We start from the raw sequence: 19,491 nt of genomic DNA, 5'->3' as shown, positions 1-19,491 counted from the left end.
GGAACGGTGGACAGTAGTGCCCATCAGCTGTGGTGGACCTTCCTGAAAAATAAATATCCTCTAAATTTAAAAAAAAACTTATATATATATATATATATATATATATATATATATGTAAACTATATATCACTCTGTCCTACCTAGCACTTTGAAGGTTTATTTGAAGTTTTTGACAAAACAATTATAGTTGCATCAGTATGTTTTATTGCACGATTTTCTTTTTCTAGTAGTCTCAACAACATGCCTATAAGCACAAGGAAAGCAATTGGATGATATGGAAAAAAGGGATGTGATAATTTAGGCACAAAAAAGCTATTAGTAGATATACATAATTTTATGGAAAAGAAAAAAGGAAAAGAGATTTTAGTATCTTCACAAGAGGATGGTAAAAATAATAGACGAGAAAACAAGGTTGCATGAGGTAAACCAAATGGACTCTATTGGATAGGTCCTATCCAGAACTGAGGTCTTGATATGATTAATAAAGAAGTGTGGATGATCATTACACAAAGTTAGATGGATGGGTCAACAGGAGGGAGTAAGGAATTATTCATCAGGGAGTGTGGCATATAACAATCATCAATAACTTGGTTTTATTTTTGATTTGCAGAAAAAGTGGTGTGAATATTTCATCCTAAGTAATATAAACATTTGTGAATTCTGGAATCTGAATTTAATTCACCTTTCAGACTTAAGTGATGAGCTTTTGTTGAAGAATATTGCTTTTTACTATGAAAATGAAAATGTTGAAGGTACCATCTCAGTATATTTTAATAATTGTACTTTCATCCAGAGATAAACATTATAAGGAATTTAAAACTTCAAAATCGTTTTCCTATATGTCCAACATAAAACGTAGCAATTATTTTCCTTTCAATCTTTGTTTATATATATATATATGTTTTATTTAGTTGCAATCAGAGTGAGTTACATTTTAAAACATTTTTAAATTAATATACTCAAGTATTCTTGAAAAAAAATACATGTTTGGGTATTTGGCATTTTTAGATAATTTTAACAGTTTAATTTTTCACTTAAATATATGCATTATATTTAAAAATATTTATTCAAATTAAGGTAATCATCTGACTACTATGATATATTTAGGGAATTTTAATTTTTTTCCAAAGATGAAGCTGATTTATATGTTATATGTAATTTGTTTTTCTTTCTTTGAATTATTTTGTTAGAATAAATTTTCTGCTATTTCTTAATAGTCAAAGAAAAAGAAAACATGTTTTAAGAGAGCTATAACTCATTGAGCATTCTTGAAGCTTCTTTGACCTCTAGAATTTGGTTCCTACACATGCCAAACATTGAAATGAGTTAGCAACATATAAATGTAGCAGCTCTCTGCAAATGTTCTTATCTCTGAAAAATAAGTTATATTCAGTTTTATTGGTTGTAAAGTTATATGTGGCATAACATTTTTTACCTTATAAAATAGATATCCAAAATCTGTTGTTATGATAGCTGTAAATTACTTATTTAGGTGCAGTGTGGAACTCACTGAAAATTTTACAGTTTGACAAATAATTCAGAGCGCTATGAATTTTGTCAAAGTGTATGCTTCTGTATACATAGTAGTGACTTTTAATATTTAGTACTTTTAACTATCATATAGGCTTACATTTGAATTTGGGAGATATCATTATGAAAGATTATGAATATCTTTGGAATACTGTGTCAAAGTTGGTTGGAAAGTTTGCTGTTGGAAAGCCATTTCCTCTGAGAACAACAAAGCTTTGTTTTCTTGAAAAGAATCCATCACCAATCAAAGGTAATAAATCTCCAAATTAAGTTGAAGTAACAGTTTAGATCTCTGAAGATTTTTTTTGAAAACACTACTAACTGTTGTATATCTAAATTTTTTTTCTGGCACTATGCATTTAAATAATAAATAATAAATTAATAATAATAATAAATAAAAATAAAATAATCTTTTGCTGTATCATTGGGATGATATGGTATAACTATAGTTTTGAAGAGCTATATGTTTTGCTTATAGCTAATGTTGTTGCCAATTTCATTTGTGACTTTCATGTCTATCAATATGGCAGTATAGGTTAGGGGAAAAATCTCTTCTGGGAAACAATTGAAATGCTGGTAAGACACACCAAACAACTTTTAGTATTATCATAGCTAAGCTCAAAACAATAGAAATGCAATTCCAGGAGAGAAGAATAAAGGGAGACTGATCTCTGGCTAATACAAAATGAATTACTAGGTTGATTTCTAATTATAGGTCCATCTTCCCAAGAATTTGGGGTTTCAGTTATTCTGTTAGTAGTTTCAAGACAGCTCTAAGCTGAAAAATTAGCTTAAAGTGATCAGAAGAATCTAGTTCATTCTTTGTAGATGAAAAACATCATAAACCCTGGGAATGCCTGAGTGGCTCAGTCAGTTAAGCATCTGCCTTCAGCTCAGGTAATGATCCCAGGGTCCTGAGATCTAGTCCCACATAAGGCTTCTCCTGTTGCCAGGGATCCTGGCAGGGCTCCTGCTTCTCCTGTTGCCCGCCATTTCTCCTCCTTGTGCTCTCCCTCTCTGACAAATAAGTTAATAAAAATAAAATCGTAAAAAAGAGAAATATGATTAAGCCATCATCATAACATCATAGAAGATGTCTCCATGTGATGAATTTCAGGAAGAATAAAATGTCCCCCTAAGGAATGGGAGAAGGAAATCTAATGTGAATTTAGGATGTATCAATATAAATATATTTTTCAGAATATGGGGAAAGAATACATATACTCTTTATATATATATACATATATAGATATATGTATATATATATATATACACACTCTTGTCCAGATGAGTTCTACCAGACAAAGACTCTTGAGGAAGATCAAATAAGGGGTTTATTGATCATAGAAAGATCAAATAAGGGAGTGGTTAGATAAGATCAGGAAGAGAACAAAACCAGTGTAGGACATGTTAATGAGCAGGTTTCCACTGTAGACAGGTACAGGCAGATTTTACTGGGAATCTTAGAATGTCATTCAAACCACCTCAGTGATATCTTACCTGAAGAGAAGATAGCTGGGGCATTTACCTGCAACTCCTGTTACATTTTTGGCTGAGGGCTATCTATGGGGCATGGGATCCTTAGCACTTCTGGCCTTCACATGGATGTAAGAAGACAAGTACTCAGGCAGAGAGTGCAGAGACCTGCAGTAAGAAGGTGTCAGGCAAACAGAAACTGAACATGAAGGGGATGGGCAGAGCAATGGCAGCTTACCTATAATTGTGAACCAGGTATAAATAAAAAGGCATTCATTAACCAACTATTATGTATAGGATATATGTTTGATATGTATGGTATCTATCACATGTATGTGTATATGTGCAGATACATATATGTATACATATATAATATCAAAGAGAATGTAAGAAAATACTGTCATGATAACAAGTTATTTCATTATTATCTATATAGCTTCCCCTTTTTTTTTTTAAGGTTTTATTTATTTATTTGACAGAGAGAGTGAGCACAGGCAGATAGAGTGGCAGGCAGAGGCAGAGGGAGAAGTGGGCTCCCTGCTGAGCAAGGAGCCCGATGTGGGACTTGATCCCAGGAGGCTGGGATCATGATCTGAGCCAAAGGCAGCCGCTTAACCAACTGAGCCACCCAGGCGTCCCAATCTTCCTTATTTTTTAAATATTTATTTCCATAAAATTATTTATGTGGGAGATCTGAGTGCAAGTTCCATGTTCAACTTCCTTGTAATAAGGGATAATGAAGGAAATAGATGTTTAAAAACAGTAAACAGTTGTTTTTCTACCTACCTATATACCTACATGCCTAAATACTGCCTATTTCCTCATACTCTGCTACATTCCAAAATGTTTTAATGTGGGCAATAGCTTTATGGGAAGGTCTGGAATTGATAAATGTAAATACAATCAATGAAAAATGTTTTTTATTTTAAGGCTTTAGAAAATGATGTGTAACGTTCTTATGTGAAAGTCTCACTTTTGACACTGTCTTAATTTTTTTTTTTTTTTTTTTACTTGTTTACAGATACCTCCAAGGAAAAGATTCCTAATTTGGGATTTATTTCAATGTCATGTGAACTGGTTGATAAGTTTGTTGGTGATCTTTTGAAAGACTTGCCTTTCTTAAAGAGGTATAAGACCAAAAATGTCTTAGTAAATGGGTGGAATGGATGACTTACTCATTAAAGATTCTATGAAATGAAACAAATTAAATGGAGTATATTAAATGCAGTATGTGTTTGTAACACATAGTGAGTTTAATAGCAAATTTATCAATGTCTTTGATCTTAACTAGGTTAAAATCAACATGGTTTTAATTTTAGAGTAAAATTACTCCAGTTGGATGTTTTTAATTTTAGTGGATTAATTAATGAATATTTGTTGATGTTGTTGGGATTGCTAGAGATGTGGGGTAGATTCTGGGTTCTTAAGCACCTAATAAACTGTTTTTGGGATTCTAAAACCCACATCATATTATAGAAAGAAGAAGGGTGGCTTTAATTTTTATAATATTAAAAAATGAAACCTGTGCTGTGTTCTGTTTAGAGGCATGAAATTTAAAATGTGCATATATTTCTTTTGTCTCATAGCGATGATCCTACTGTGACTTCACTAGTTAAACAAAAGGAATTTGATGAACTTGTGCATTGGCATTCTCACAGACCCCTTAGTGATGATTATGATAGGACAAAGTGTCAATTTGATGGTGAGTTATGTGTCTCTGGTGAAATAAATTAAAATCAATTTCATTCTCTTTTTATTTTGTAGAAAATTATCATATCATGAGCCACAAGTTATATTTCTTGAATGATAATAGTCTACAAGATATTTAGATGTATGTCAGTAAAGACGGTAATAAAAAAGCCCCACTCTGTTTACTGATAGTCATAGGAACACAGGAATGCAGATGTCCTAGGAAGTGCACCAATACTGCATTTGTCCCCACAAAAACTTGGAGCTGTTTTAAATAAATATGGTTTGCAATTTAAAATATCTGTGTATTCCTTGACATTCATAATACTAAGGCCCTAGTCTTTTGAGCAATTTCAGCTACTTTCACACCACCCAGTTGATTACATATAACAGGTGCCAGTATTTTATGTGCTTTCAAGCTTGGGATGATTGGAACTGCAAAAGGAGGCCCATGAAACCACTAAAAGTAGATCAATAGAGATTTAATTAGGTATCTTGTCCCCTTGGTTCATCCCTTGTCTTCATCTCATGTTTGTCTACCCCTATCTTACCTCCACCCTTTTTCAAGATGATAAAACTTAACTTTCAGAAGAATCTAGGAGGGTGCATCGTAGGCTTGCTTATACTTAACAGCCTGTTTACAAAAATAGCTACTAAGACCATGCAAGATGTGAGGGGACCTTTTAGATTAACCATTAATATCCTTCAAAACAGTTTAATTAGATATATGTAGATACAGACATAGAAAAATCAACCAGCTTAATTATCCTCTTAATTGTAGTTTTCTTTGGGTATGGAAGTAAGTCATTCCTTGATTGTTGGAATTTCCTGTGTCTTTGGATTTTTCCATGGTGTAAGTGTTTTTCAGCTGCCAAACTCTTGGCTCTGTGGCTATGATTGAGAGTAAGGATTTTTCAAGCAGTGCCGGAAGCCAGGATGTCCAAGATAGATATCTTCTTGCTTTTGCCTCTATCTTCTTCTTCTTCTTAAACTCAATCATAGAGCAAATAAAGAGGTAATATGCAGAATCTATCATTCTTTGTAGCGTGATATTTGCTTTGGGAAGTAAATAGTGAAAGAGTGTCTTGTCACTTCCATCTTTTATTTTATTTATTTATTTATTTATGTATTTTTACTTCCATCTTTTAAATAAGGAAAAGAGTTATTCTATAGATAAATATTTGCCTGACTTGATTCCCTCTTTAACAAATGTAAATCAGACTAAACTATTATTCCAAACTAAAAAGTACATGTATGGTTGGGATGGTATGAAGGTTTAGTGAGAATGCTTTTGAAAAAAATCAAGTAGTTTTACATTTTAAGTCTTTTATTTTTCAGAAAAATCTAGAGATCCTCGTTATCTTAGGTCTGTGCAGAAGTATCATGTTTTCCAGCGATTTTATGGGAGTTCATTAGAATCAGTCTCTCCAAAATTGGTTGTAACTCAAGCTGTCAAGCCAAAGAATAATTTCAGTGCACCCAAGAAGAAAAAGGCACATGTAAGTTCTATTAATTCTATCAAATTTTAGAACTGTTTTCTGACTTTTCTTAAGTTGCTATTTGTTAAATTCCTCTGGTAGTTTCTTTTCATTCTATGCTTTTTATTTTTATATATGAACACTTAGATTATTTTATTTATTTGGTAAGAAAGTCTAACCTCCATATACAAGGTTATATATGGTCCTCTATACATAATAAAATGTATATGTATTTGAAAAAGAATATAAGACAATAGGTTACTAAAGGCTTGGATTTAGAAATGTTGAAATAAAATTAATAATATAGTTCTTTTGAGTTCTGGTCTAAGATGGCAATATAGGAGGTTCCTGAAATCATCTCCTCCCATGGACATACAGAATTTACAGATAAATATAGGAAAATTTTCTCTGAAGGCAATCCAGAAACTAGAGAACTAGTGAGAAAATGAGAAACAAATGAGAAAAATCTCACAATCAAACAGGTAGAAGAAGAGGCTGAAACATACTCTCACTATAAACCCCATCCCTGGTACAGAGACATGCAATTAGGAGAAAACTCCAAAGTCCTAATTTTGCCCTCAGGAGGAAAAGATTGGAACCAAATTTTTGGTCTGGCACCCCAACTTTTGAGTTCCACTTGAGGAACTTTGAGTGGAAAGGGCCTCTCAAAACATCTAGCTTTGAATGCCAACAAAGCTTGCATCCACAGGACCCACAAGACTGTAGCTTGATTATCCCCACCCAAGGCATAGAGGCAGCAGACTGAAATGCTTATTCCCAGTCTTTCCCAGAAAGAGACTGATTTGCATACTTTAAAAGTAACAAAAAGAATCTGAGCATACCACTACAGAAAGCTATCAAGTCACAAAGCAAGAGGAAAAAGAGAAAAACAAAGGGATTGTAAATCAGTCAGAAAAAATTAATGGTCATAGTAAGCCAATACATATTAATAATTAATTTAAATGTTAATGGACTAAATTCTCCAATCACAAGACATAGAGGGGCTGAATTAATAATAATAATAATAATACCCTACTATATGATATTTAAAAGAGACTCACTTCAGCTTTATTCAGCTTTACAGACACACAAACTGAAAGTAAAGGGATGGAAGAAGATATTCCATGCAAATAGAAAACAAAAAATGCAGGGGTAGCTATATTTATATTAAAGAAAATAGACATTAAGGCGAAGACTATCATAAGAAACAAGGAAAGTTATTATACAATAATAAAGGTGAAAACCTGCAAACATTTTCTCTAAGATCAGGAACAAGACAATGATGCCCACTCTCACCACTTTTATTAAGAATGGTCTGGAAATCCTAGTCAGAGCAATTAGGCAAGAAAAATAAATACAAGTTCTCCAAATTGGTAAGGACGTAGTAAAACTTTCACTATTCGTTGATGACATGACATTATATATAAAAAAAATTCTAAAAACTTTACCAAAAAAAAAGTTAGAACTAATAAATGAATTTGGTAAAGTTGCAGAATACAAAATTAATGTACAGAAATCTGTTGTGCTTCTATCCACAAATAGCACACTAGCAGAAAGAGAAATTAAGATAACAATTCTATTTACAATTGTATCAAAATACCGAGATATAAATTTTATCAAGGAGGTGAAAGACCTGTGCTTTACTTAGTGAAAACTATAAAACATCAATGAAAGAAACTGAAGATGACACACAAAAAAATGGAAAGATATTCTGTGCTCATGGATTGGAAGAATTATTATTCTCAAAATGTCCATGGTACCTAAAGCAATCTACAAATTTAATTCAATCCCTATAAAACTACCAATAACATTTTTCACAGAATTAGAAGAAATAATTCTAAAATGTGTATGGAACCACAAAAGAACCTGAATAGTCAAAGCAATCTTGAAAAAGATGAACAAAACTGGAAGTATCACAATCTCAGATTTCAAGATATACTACAAAGCTGTAATAATCAAAAAAGCATGGTACTGGCCCCAAAACAGACATACAAATCAATAGAAGAGAATAAAGAGCCCAGAAACAAACATGCATATATGCTTAATTCAAGAAAAAGGAGGCAAGAATATGCAATGAGGGGAAAGACAGTTTATAAATGGTGTTGGGAAAATTGGACAGCCACCTGCAAAAGAATGAAACTAGCATACATAAAAATCAACTCAAAATAAATTAAAGACTTGAATAAAAGACCTGAAACCATAGAACTCCCAGAAGAAAAAAGGGGTAAGTACCTTGACATTGGTCTCAGCAATGATTTTTTTTTGACATCAAAAAAAGCAAAGGTAACAAAAGCAAAAATAAATGAGACTGCATCAAACTAAAAACTCTGTACAGCAGAGGAAGCCATCAGTGAAATGAAAAAGCAGTCTACTCTATGGGAGAAGATATTTACAAATCATATACCTGATTAGGGGTTAATATCTAAAATATATAAAGAAGTAATATTACTTAATAATAACACCCCCCAAACCAAACAATCTGGTTTTAAAAGTGGACTGAGTACTGAATAGAATTTTTTTTCAAGAAGATATATGAATGGCCAACGGTATATGAAAACGTGCTCAACATCATCAGTCATCAGGGAAATAAAAGTCAAAACCACAATGAAATATTATCTCAGAGATGTCAGAATAGCTGTCATGAAAAAGACAGAAGGTAGCAAGTGTTGACAAGGATTTGGAGAAAGGGAACCCTTATGCACTGTACATGGAAATGTAAATGGTGCAGCTACTATGAAACAATATGGAGATTACTCAAAAAATTAAAAATAGAACTACCATAGGAGCTAGCAATCCACTTCTGGGCATTTATCCAAGGAAATGAAAATAGGCTATGGAAAATATATCTGCACTCCCATGTTCATGGCAGCATTATTTATAATAGCCAAGATATGGAAACAGAGTAAACATTTATCAGTGGATGGATGAATAAAGATTATGGGGTATATATACCCCATATGGAATATTATTTAGCTATAAGAAGGAATTCCTGCCATTTCTGACAACATGGATAACCTGGCAATGGTCTCAGTGAAGTACACTAGACAAAGATAAATACTGCATGTTATCATTTATATGTGGAATAAAAAAAAAAGATGGTTGCCACAGACTGGGTGGGTGGGGGCAATAGGTAGAGGTTGGTAAAAAAGTGCAAACTTTCAGCTATACAGTGAATAGTGTCTGAGAACCCAATGTAAAATATAGTGACTGTAGTTGATAACACTGTAATACATCATTAAAATTTACTAAGAGAGTAGATTTTCAATGTTCTCACTTTCAAAAAAGATAAATGTGTGAGGTAATGGATGGATTACTTAACCCAATGGGGAAAGTTCAACTACATATATTCATATTTCAAATCACCATGATGTATACTTTAAATATTTTACAGTTATATTTTTCCATAATAACTCAGTAAAACTGACATTTTTCAAAAAGTCCAAGCAGAAATGAGGACTTTTGCTTTAATAGTTAAAAAGCAGCCTTTCCCAAGCCCATGTATGTAGTCATTGTTTTTCTTCTTGTGGTGACAACCCCCTTTTTATTTTCATAGCCAATTTTTTTGTTGGTGAAATCATCCAATTACTTTTCCTTTTTCATTTAGGGCTATGAAGAAGTTTCTTTTTTCTTTTTTTTTTTTTTTTTAAGAGGGATGTTATAAAATAGAAAGTTTGTAGCAAAAATTCTCATTATATGGTATAAGTTATGAAGACTGAAAATATGCCATTTTTTCTCTTACATTATTAGAAATTAAATAAGTTATCTTATTGAAGATAAACACTCTCAGCACTATATAAAGTGCTCTTCTAGCAACCATTTAATAAGTCTGCATTTTCAGGATATGATAAGCATTGTGCATGGCAAAGGGCCAAGGGTCACCCTTTTCGTACTGAGAAAGAATCATGCTGAGTTAACCGAGTACCAAACGTTTGGCAGATTAAAACATTAGGAATCCTCAAATAATGTCGATTAGAATTATTGAGAAAATGATAACAAATAATATTGACTTCATTGTAGACAAATTTATATGTTAATTTCATGACTAATCAGAATAATGGAAGATTTATAGAATTCTCTAGTGAGTACAATTCTTTAATTTGTTTTTGTAGATTAATAAATCAGATTGGTAAAAGTCTAGTAAAGAGGATTCATATTGAGTTTAAGTCAACTGGAAAAGCTTATCCAGATAAAGCAAATCAGTTGTATTTATGTTGTTTCTTTCTATCCACTCCTTTCCTTCATCTGCTTTTGCTTTTCCTCATTCACTTATCAAATATTATAAGCTAAATGTTTTTTTTTTATAAGCTAAATGTTTTGTGCTTGAAACATACAGACAACTATGACATATTCCTGTTTCAAGAAAGTTAATCTAGATAGATTAGAGAGATAGACAAGTAAAATCATAACTACAGTATATGTAATGAGTACTTTGATAGAGAGATGCCCTGGCAGAGAAGAAATATATGAGTTAAGCTTGGGAGTTAGGAAAGGCTTCATAGAGGAAATATCTTGAAGGACAAGTAGGAGACAGGGAGATGACAATGGAAAAATGGAAGAGGAAAATCCAATCCAGAAAGAGTAGCAGGAAGCAATGCAGGAGACATGAGAAAACAGTGGCCTGATGTTTCCAATTTTATTAATTTACTCTTTGATTTATAATCTAATCTATACCACTCAGAAATCTATATAGTTATCTGCAGAGAGGCTTTATAGTGATTAAATTTAATTGTCATAAGTTTTTAATTAAGAGAGGGTTTAATTTTAAGAAATAAATACTGAACCTAAAATTGTTCCTATTCAAGAATGGAGTGATGGTCAAAATAACCAGTATATGCTTAAAAATATTGTCTCATATATGAAATTTAATCTTGGAATATTTCCAACTTGTTTCATGATATGTTTCTTTCCCCCCTTTTTTGGACAGGAGACCAAGGCTGAAATAATTACTAGAGAGAATAAAAAGAGATTATTTGCTAAGGAAGAGGAAAAAGAGGAGAAAAAGTGGAGTGCTCTGTCATTTTCTATTGAAGAGGAAATGAAAGAGAACTTAAACTCTGGAATAAAGAACCTGGAAGATTTTTTGAAATCATGTAAAAGTAACTCAGTGAAATTTCGAGTTGAAATGGTAGCATTGACTGCCTGCTTGAAAGCATGGAAAGAACATTGCCGAGGTAAATTTATGTGATTTTGTGTTTTTTGTTTTGATGAACTGGAGAATTAATTAAAGGATGTAATGATGATAGCTGTCATTTATTAACTGGAAGTTTGTGTTAGAAGCCTTAGATTCATTATGCGATTTTATCCTCACAGAATTCCTCTAAAGATTACTTCTTTTATCAGTGAGCAGTGAAATCTCAAAGTAGCTAATATATAGCACATTCCTAAGCAAATTCAAATCAAATCAGTCAAAGATAGGAATAAGAATAACTTCTTATAAAACTGTGGGCATAGTTAAAGGAACCAGCAAAGACGGTGAGGCACTCTGGGAGATCTGTCTCTCATTTTTGAAATCTGAAGTGCAAACATTTTCTTTCTGGGTAAAACTAAAGATTATGTTTGCCAGCCATGTTGAATTCTTCTAAATGTTTCCATGATACCCATGTGCTATACTTTGCAATTTCTATAACACATAGTAGAATAAAAAGGAAGAGACAGGAAGAAGAAGATAAGGGGAAATAAACCTGGGTAAAGGTACATAAATTAGTAACAGATAAATGATACGTGCCATAAGAACTCCAAACTGACAATTCTTCCCAGTAACCTAGTTGATCTGTCTGTCTCTGGCATCTCCACACTTGAATCCATTTAATACATGGTCACTGGATCCTTCCCCTCCCCCCTACTCTCATTGTATTAACTTCAAAAGCCGTCAGCCTTTCACTGTGGATTTTTTCACAGTGAGAAGCACAAGATCTGGCTTATATATTTCTCCCCAAACAAGATGTTGTATCAGAATTTGCAGCTGACTCCTACTAAGAAAGATCAGAATTAAATGGTTTACTCTCCTGAGGGGAAAAATTCTATATTAAAATTTTTTTTTAGTCTCTTGTAGTACTCAGTAGGTATTTGGTAATATTTGTTAGATAGCTAAAACATAGGTTTATTGGAAGAAATTTGAAATTAAAAACAGCCCTAACATCGTAAGTATGGAAAGGTTAGCAGTTAGGAAGAATAAAAAGAATGTAATAACCATGTAGAAATGAAGAAGAATTAGCAAACTCTGTATTTTTCAGTTGTAATAGACTAATTGAAAACCTCCAATGAATTGTACAAAATAATTATCTATGGTCAACAGTAGGACTCAATAAATTTTGCAAAGTTTTTAACGAGATACTTAAAGTCATCTAAATATTTTTTTTTGACGATAGTAGAGATGGCATGAAAATAATAGGTAAGAAAATATTTGTTGTTCCCCAGAACACTTAATACAACCTTGAGCTTTAATAATCTTATTACTATCATGAACTATAAGACTTTTCTCTGTCTCCTTTATTTGCACAGCTATTTCCCAGTTGTCCATAGAAATGATGAAGTAGGTATAGGCGCACTTTAATTATATTTTACCTAGTCATCTGTATTCCAAAAACTATATAAATGTTAAATAAAATAATTAGGTCAGATTGATAGCCTGGATGACTAACCTTGGATAATCAAACATTATTTTTGATGGTCTTTATAAAAATTATATTGTTTATTATTTGCCAAGGTGAAACCACAAAAGATTTAAATATAGCTGTTCAAATGATGAAAAGGATCCATTCCTTGATGGAAAAATACCCAGAACTTTTGCAGGAGGCAGATCAGCAACTCATAGCCAAATGCCTGAAGTATTTAGGATTTGATGAATTGGCAACTTCTTTCTATTCGACCCAGGTAATTTTCAGAATAGCTCATTTTAATAGAATAATTATGGGGTGTACATAAAGTGTCTTGCAAACGCAGTCCCTTCTTCTAGATTTTTTCTTTTTTTAACTGACAATATTTACTCCTGTCTTCAATCATTGCTAGTAATTCAGCTGCCGAAACTTGAAATAAACTAGAAAACTGATACAGATACTTGTCTGAACAAACAGATGCCAGATAATTTCTGCAGACCCTTTAAACTAATACTGTATTTAATTCTAGCAAACAATTTAAAAACTATATTGTGATGGTTTAGTTGTCTTTAAGTGTATTAGATTGTAGCTACAAATACCATAATGGATATTTGAAAATCTTGACGTTTGTCAATGTACTCACAGTTAAGATGGTGATTGAGGTGGTAAAGAACTTCATCAATAAATACTACAAAATTGAAAAGATGGTAAAATGCTTTTCTTGTAAAAAGTACTCAATAATACATTAAATTAATTACTTAATTATTTAAATAATGTTGTAGCTTAAAATAACTCTCCAAATGGACTTTTGAAATAATGTAGGTTGCAAGAGATGACATAAAGAAGAAAATAGATAAATACTCAATCGGCATTGGGCCAGTTCGGTTTCAACTACAGTACATGGGCCATTATTTGATACGAGATGAGAGAAAAGATCCAGATCCCAGAGTTCAGGATTTTATTCCTGACACATGGCAGGTAATAACTGAATGAAACAAAAATCTTATTTTATTTGTATTTTATCATTAAATGTAATATCAGGACCTTCTCATTATTGTGGCTTTACATATTATATTTGGCATGAACTTCATATGGAGTCATGTTATTTAAAATTATTTTATCATTGGAAATGATGAAATAGAAAGTCTTTTCCATTTAAAGGAAGTGAAATTTTCATTTTGTTCATTTTTTATAAATGGAGGTACTTGGATGAATTCACATACATTTTTAAAGTTCTGTCTGTATTATTCAGTTATATCATTGTGGAACAACCTCCATGTTTTCCCTGTGTCAATAGAAGATTTCATATGTAAATGCACACAGAGCAGTTTTGGTAGTTTAAACAACATAGCAATTTTTTTAGATATTCACACGCTATACCTGTCACCATCATAGGCATTCTTCTATACATACATGTAAAATTGATGGATATAAAACTTGGGGTAAAATGGTATGTTTCTGCATAGATTAAACCATATAAAATTGCTAATAAATGAATGTATTTACCTACAAACATGCAATTTCATAGGTTCAGTCTACTAGAATTCAAATTCAGAATATGACTTTATCTTTCTTATATTGATGATAGTGTAAGATCTTTAAAAATTCCTGCCTCCTTTTCAGGAATGGGAGGACCTGTTCCTTACTTTAGTGTAAGACACAAAGCTGCCAAGTGCTCTTTATTAATTCCACACACATTTCAATTATTCTGTGTCCATCTAATTTTGAGATGTGGCCCAGTGTGGACCTACATTAAGAGTGTGCAGACAGTTGTCTTTCTCTGCTTGACTATCATATGATCTCCCTGATATGAGGAAGTGGTGATGCAACATGGGGGCTTAAGTGGGTAGAAGAAGAATCAATGGAACAAGATGGAATTGGGAGGGAGACAAACCATAAGTGACTCTTAATCTCACAAAACAAACTGAGGGTTGCTGGGGGGAGGGAGGTTGGGAGAAGGGGGTGGGATTATGGACATTGGGGAGGGTATGTGCTTTGGTGAGTGCTGTGAAGTGTGTAAACCTGGTGATTCACAGACCTGTACCCCTGGGGATAAAAATATATGTTTATAAAAAAAAATTAAAAAAAAAAACATAAACTGAAGGGTTGAAGTTTCTTGTGCCCTCCAAAGTAGGTAACTGACATTCTTTTGTATATAAAGAAAAGATAAGTAGTGAAATTATGAAGGATTGATTTTCTTTCTCCTTAGCTATCATTTCACTATTACAAAAATACACACTGGCTACTTCTTAGAACTTAATTTCTCAAAGCCTTTAGGGAAGCACTCTACTGAATCAATGACAAATACTTAGATAAAAAGAAATCTTCTCAGTGACGAGATATTTTATTCAGGCTCATTTTCCATTTTTCACACACAAACTCCCCTCCAGATGCTCAAAAGCATAGCAATCCTGTCTTCTGAGAGAATGTTATGAGTTTTTCAGATTTTCCCGTGTTTCTTCATGCATTTTCAACTCCCCATCATTCCATATGAAATTCAGAAAATTATAATAGAAGTGTATTCATAGATTTGCTTTGGTAACATGCTGTTCATATTATTGATGTGAATGGTTCTCTGAACCCTGCAGCGAGAGCTCCTTGATGTTGTGGATAATAATGAGTCAGCAGTGATTGTCGCCCCAACGTCCTCAGGCAAAACCTATGCTTCCTACTACTGCATGGAGAAGGTGCTGAAGGAGAGCAGTGAAGGGGTGGTCGTGTATGTTGCACCAACAAAGGTAGCCCTCAAGTGACTCGAATTTTCTTTCATTCCTAAACTTTTCTTTTAAAATAATACATGTACTCACACAGTGAATCTATTTCACTTTATATTATTTGTTTATTTTCTAGTTTTATTGATCTATAATTGACATATAACATTGTATTATTTAAGGTGTACCACACATAATTTGATATATGTATATATTGTGAAATAATTGCCACAATAAGTTTAGTTAACATCCATCACCTTATATACTTACAAACTTTTTTCCTTATGATAGGAACTTTTAAGATCTATACTCAGCAACTTTCAAATATGCAATGCAGTATTGTTAACTGTAGTTTCCACGCTGTACATTACATATGTACTACTTATATATTGTAACTGGAAGTTTGCACCTTTTGTCCACCTTCACCCATTTCACCCACTATCTCCAACTCCTACCCCTGGCATCCATCAATTTGTTCTGTTTCTATAACTTTCACTTTATTTTGTGACCTATATTTTCTCCTTCCAGTTTTAGAGGCCAACATAACTCTTTTCTCAGAACCATTGTGAGGAAAAGGTCTGGTCTTGTGGTTTGTCATTCAGCATTATGCTTACTTTGAGAGAAGCACTCACACTTTGCTGGGCAATATTGAGTCACTTAGGAATCTAATATTGGCTTTGCAGGGTTTATGGAATTTCACTGGTTTGCTCTTGGGCATTCGTGACTGGCCTGTTTCTCAAGCCCATTTGTTTTGTCATATTTCTTTTAAATCTATTACTGCTTAATGTTAAATTTAAAAACAAAAAATATGATCTTTGTCATTAAGGAGAAAGTTTGACTTTCAGAAAGTGTAAGTTTGCATATCCTCACTCATAACCCTTGTAAAGTGATTACTCTTAGAAAAGGCACATTGAGTTTAAATAACTTTAATTCTATAGATTAAAATGAATTCAGACTCCATTTAAGCTTCTAGGAAAAATTTAGTGAATTGTGGTCAGCCTTAGAATCAGATTGATCAATATGATTAGTTGAAATGAGCACTCTATTTTTTATTGTAGCTTTTTTTTTTTGTTTTTCATGGCTTAATAAGTGCTCATTACTGGAAATTAGTAATATATATAAAAAATTAACCTAGCTAGAAGTAGAATTTTAGTAACAACATGGTTACTTTTTGCCAAATTACTCTTTTAAAAGTTCAAATCCATTTTTATTCCCACTGACAGATATGGCACTGTGTATTCTCTTATCTTCTCTAACATTTCTATTATTATTAAAATGTTTTGCCTTACTCACAGGTGAAAACTGCTATCTCATATTTAAATTTGCTTTTCTGTGATCACTAGTCATTTGGGTATCTTTATGTGATTTTGGGCACTGACATTTTTTTATTCATGAACTACTTATAGATGCATTTGCCCGTTTGTCTTTTACTTTGGGGGAATTGAGATTGGCTTTTCATTCATTTGTTTTGTATACTAAGTACATTGCTCTTTGTGTATCATAGCATATACTTTTATTGGTTATTTTGTCTTTTTACTATGTTGAGTCATATTAATGACAATGTTTTGTTACTAACTTTGTGTACTTAGGTCTTTCAGTATTTTCATTTAATGTTTCCGTGTGTGCTCAGATATGTGAAAATGTTCACTTTTTAGTGTCTTTATGCTTATGTTTTAAAATTTATGTTTTATGGGGTTTTTTTAAGATTTTATTTATTTATTTGACAGACAGAGATCACAAGTAGGCAGAGAGGCAGGCAGAGAGAGAGAGAGAAGCAGGCTCCCCGCTGAGCAGAGAGCCCGATGTGGAACTTGATCCCAAGACCCTGAGATCATGACCTGAGCTGAAGGCAGAGACTTAACCCCCTGAGTGCCCCTAAAATTTATGTTTTAATCTGTGTTACTTTTGAGGGGGGCATAAAGTATAAAATAGATGTTTATAGATTCCACATACTCAGATTCCACTAGTCACCTGATCCTAAGTATTCATGTATATGTTCAAACTTCAGATGTCTGAAGGTAGTTCCCAAATAGGAGAACCACATATCTATCTGACAATCCTTCACTTGGTCTTTCTTCTATAGTAGACTCACAGCTTCTTTCTAAGCCTTGGTCACACAGGTGTTCAGCTATTTTTTTCTGATATATGAGCAACATTTCCTGTTTTTTTCCTTCTGATTAAGCCAAATTTCCCCCCATTTTACTTTAAGTTTAAGTTTATCAATGTGGTTCACATGCTTAGTCAAATATTTCAAAGAGAGCATGTTAGTGTATTTAGAGTAGATGGGCATAAGAAAGGTTCTGTTAAGCTTTCTGACATTTTTTTTTAAGATTTTTAAAAAATTTTATTTGAGAGAGAGAGAGAGTGAAAGAGAGCGTGAGAGGGGAGAAGATCAGAGGGAGAAGAAGACTCCCCATGGAGCAGGGAGCCTGATGCAGGACTCAATTCCGCGTGTCTGGGATCATGACCTGAGCCGAAGGCAGTTGCTCAACCAGCTGAGCCACCCAGGCACCCCAAGCTCTCTGACTTTTAACTGTACATATTTTTAGACAGTTCCTGTCATTCTCTGAGGTTTCATCTGTGCTTTATTATGTGATTATTGAATTTCTTCCCTTGTCAATCAGGCTCTTGTTAATCAAGTGGCAGCAACTGTTCAGAATCGTTTCACCAAAAATCTGCCAAATGGTGAAGCTCTGTGTGGTGTTTTTACAAGGGATTATCGTCACGATGCCTTAAACTGTCAGGTAGGTTATATTAATTAATGCATTTGTTATCAAATTATATAATAGTACTAATATATTTCTCTTTAACAAAATTCAGCATCTTCACAAAGCCTCATGGAAATGATTTTTTGAATTTGCAAAAGATGAAATGGCTTTACAGAAAATTTAATATTGTTATATTCCAAAGAGTTGAGAAATAGCAGTCATCTTTCTCTAAGAACACTTAGGTTTGAACTTCAGATTTCAGTTATAGTTTAGTACATTATCTTGGTTTATAAATGGATTAAAAATGATCTGAAGAACCTAATGCTATAAAAAATTAATAAAAAATCTCTAATCAGAAAGACTTTTTCTTGGTAATCAGGATATTCTCACTTTTCTTGATGAGTAATATACTCATAATTTAAAAAACGTAAGTAAGCCATAGATAGTTTTCCTCCTTAACAAATTCATAAATACATAATTAAGACTGAACAAAAAGTGAAAAGATGATTATAGTACATAATATAGTATATAGTATATAGTATAGTATATAGTATATAGTATAACACATGAAGATGTGTTACCCAGATTGCCTTTCAAGGATGGACTTGCTGCCCAGATGTTGGGAGAGTGGTCAAGACAAATGCCAGCTGTCAGTTCCTCTAGTTCTGCCTCCACAGTCCCTGTCCTGTGGTTGAGCTAGGCAGGGGTATAAATTCTGGGACATTTTGGCCTCATGTGGAATAGCTCTGACAGCCAGTATTCGCTCCAGAATTCTGTACCAGGTTCACCAAGGTTTCATCAGGCCTGTTTTGAAGTATAACTTCTCCCTCAGCCCAATTCTTCTTCTCCCAATATCCATAGTTGTTGATCCTCTATAGACATTTTTAAACAAAACTATCTCAGGGTCAGATTGAAGAAATAAACCTGCGATGATTAACTCCATTTGTATTATTTTGCTTATAAATAAGAATTTAAACAGCAAATATGATATTTTACCACTTTGACTCATAAGAATTACAGTTTTATAAGGTTCAACCTAATATATCACAATTTTAATGAAATATTCTCAGAAGTGATATTATATCATATTTATTAGCAGGTATACTCAGGAGTTTTAACTCTATTTTTCATATTCTTATAACAAAGTCTGCACATAGTAAAGTACTCAAAATTTTTGTTTATACAATGTTATTTTTAGGTACTTATTACAGTTCCTGTCTGCTTTGAAATTCTGCTATTAGCTCCTCATCGCCAAACGTGGGTGAAAAGGATCAGATATGTTATATTCGATGAGGTAGGTTTG

General features: G+C 32.9%; 1 protein-coding gene across 8 annotated transcripts in view; it reads left to right on the top strand.

Moving 5' to 3' along the window:
• DDX60 (DExD/H-box helicase 60) overlaps nt 1–19,491 on the top strand; it is a 109,203-nt gene that overhangs the window by 29,733 nt on the left and 59,979 nt on the right. For all 8 annotated transcript variants that reach the window (XR_006606242.1, XM_004758121.3, XM_004758120.3 and 5 more), the window contains 11 exons: nt 611–752; nt 1,625–1,780; nt 4,028–4,133; nt 4,593–4,708; nt 6,034–6,194; nt 11,098–11,344; nt 12,880–13,046; nt 13,592–13,747; nt 15,358–15,507; nt 18,105–18,224; nt 19,387–19,482. Coding sequence is in view for 7 of the 8 variants with exons in the window: in XM_004758121.3 (XP_004758178.2) it covers nt 611–752; nt 1,625–1,780; nt 4,028–4,133; nt 4,593–4,708; nt 6,034–6,194; nt 11,098–11,344; nt 12,880–13,046; nt 13,592–13,747; nt 15,358–15,507; nt 18,105–18,224; nt 19,387–19,482 (1,617 nt within the window). In the remaining variant the exon portion in view is untranslated. The remainder of the gene's footprint in view (nt 1–610; nt 753–1,624; nt 1,781–4,027; nt 4,134–4,592; nt 4,709–6,033; nt 6,195–11,097; nt 11,345–12,879; nt 13,047–13,591; nt 13,748–15,357; nt 15,508–18,104; nt 18,225–19,386; nt 19,483–19,491) is intronic.

The sequence above is a fragment of the Mustela putorius genome, unplaced genomic scaffold, assembly GCF_011764305.1.
Source record: "Mustela putorius furo isolate JIRA1106 unplaced genomic scaffold, ASM1176430v1.1 tig00000242_pilon_pilon_pilon, whole genome shotgun sequence".
Taxonomy (NCBI): Eukaryota; Metazoa; Chordata; class Mammalia; order Carnivora; family Mustelidae; genus Mustela; species Mustela putorius.
Note: the sequence above shows the minus strand (reverse complement) of the source record. Positions and strands in the feature narration are given on the sequence as shown.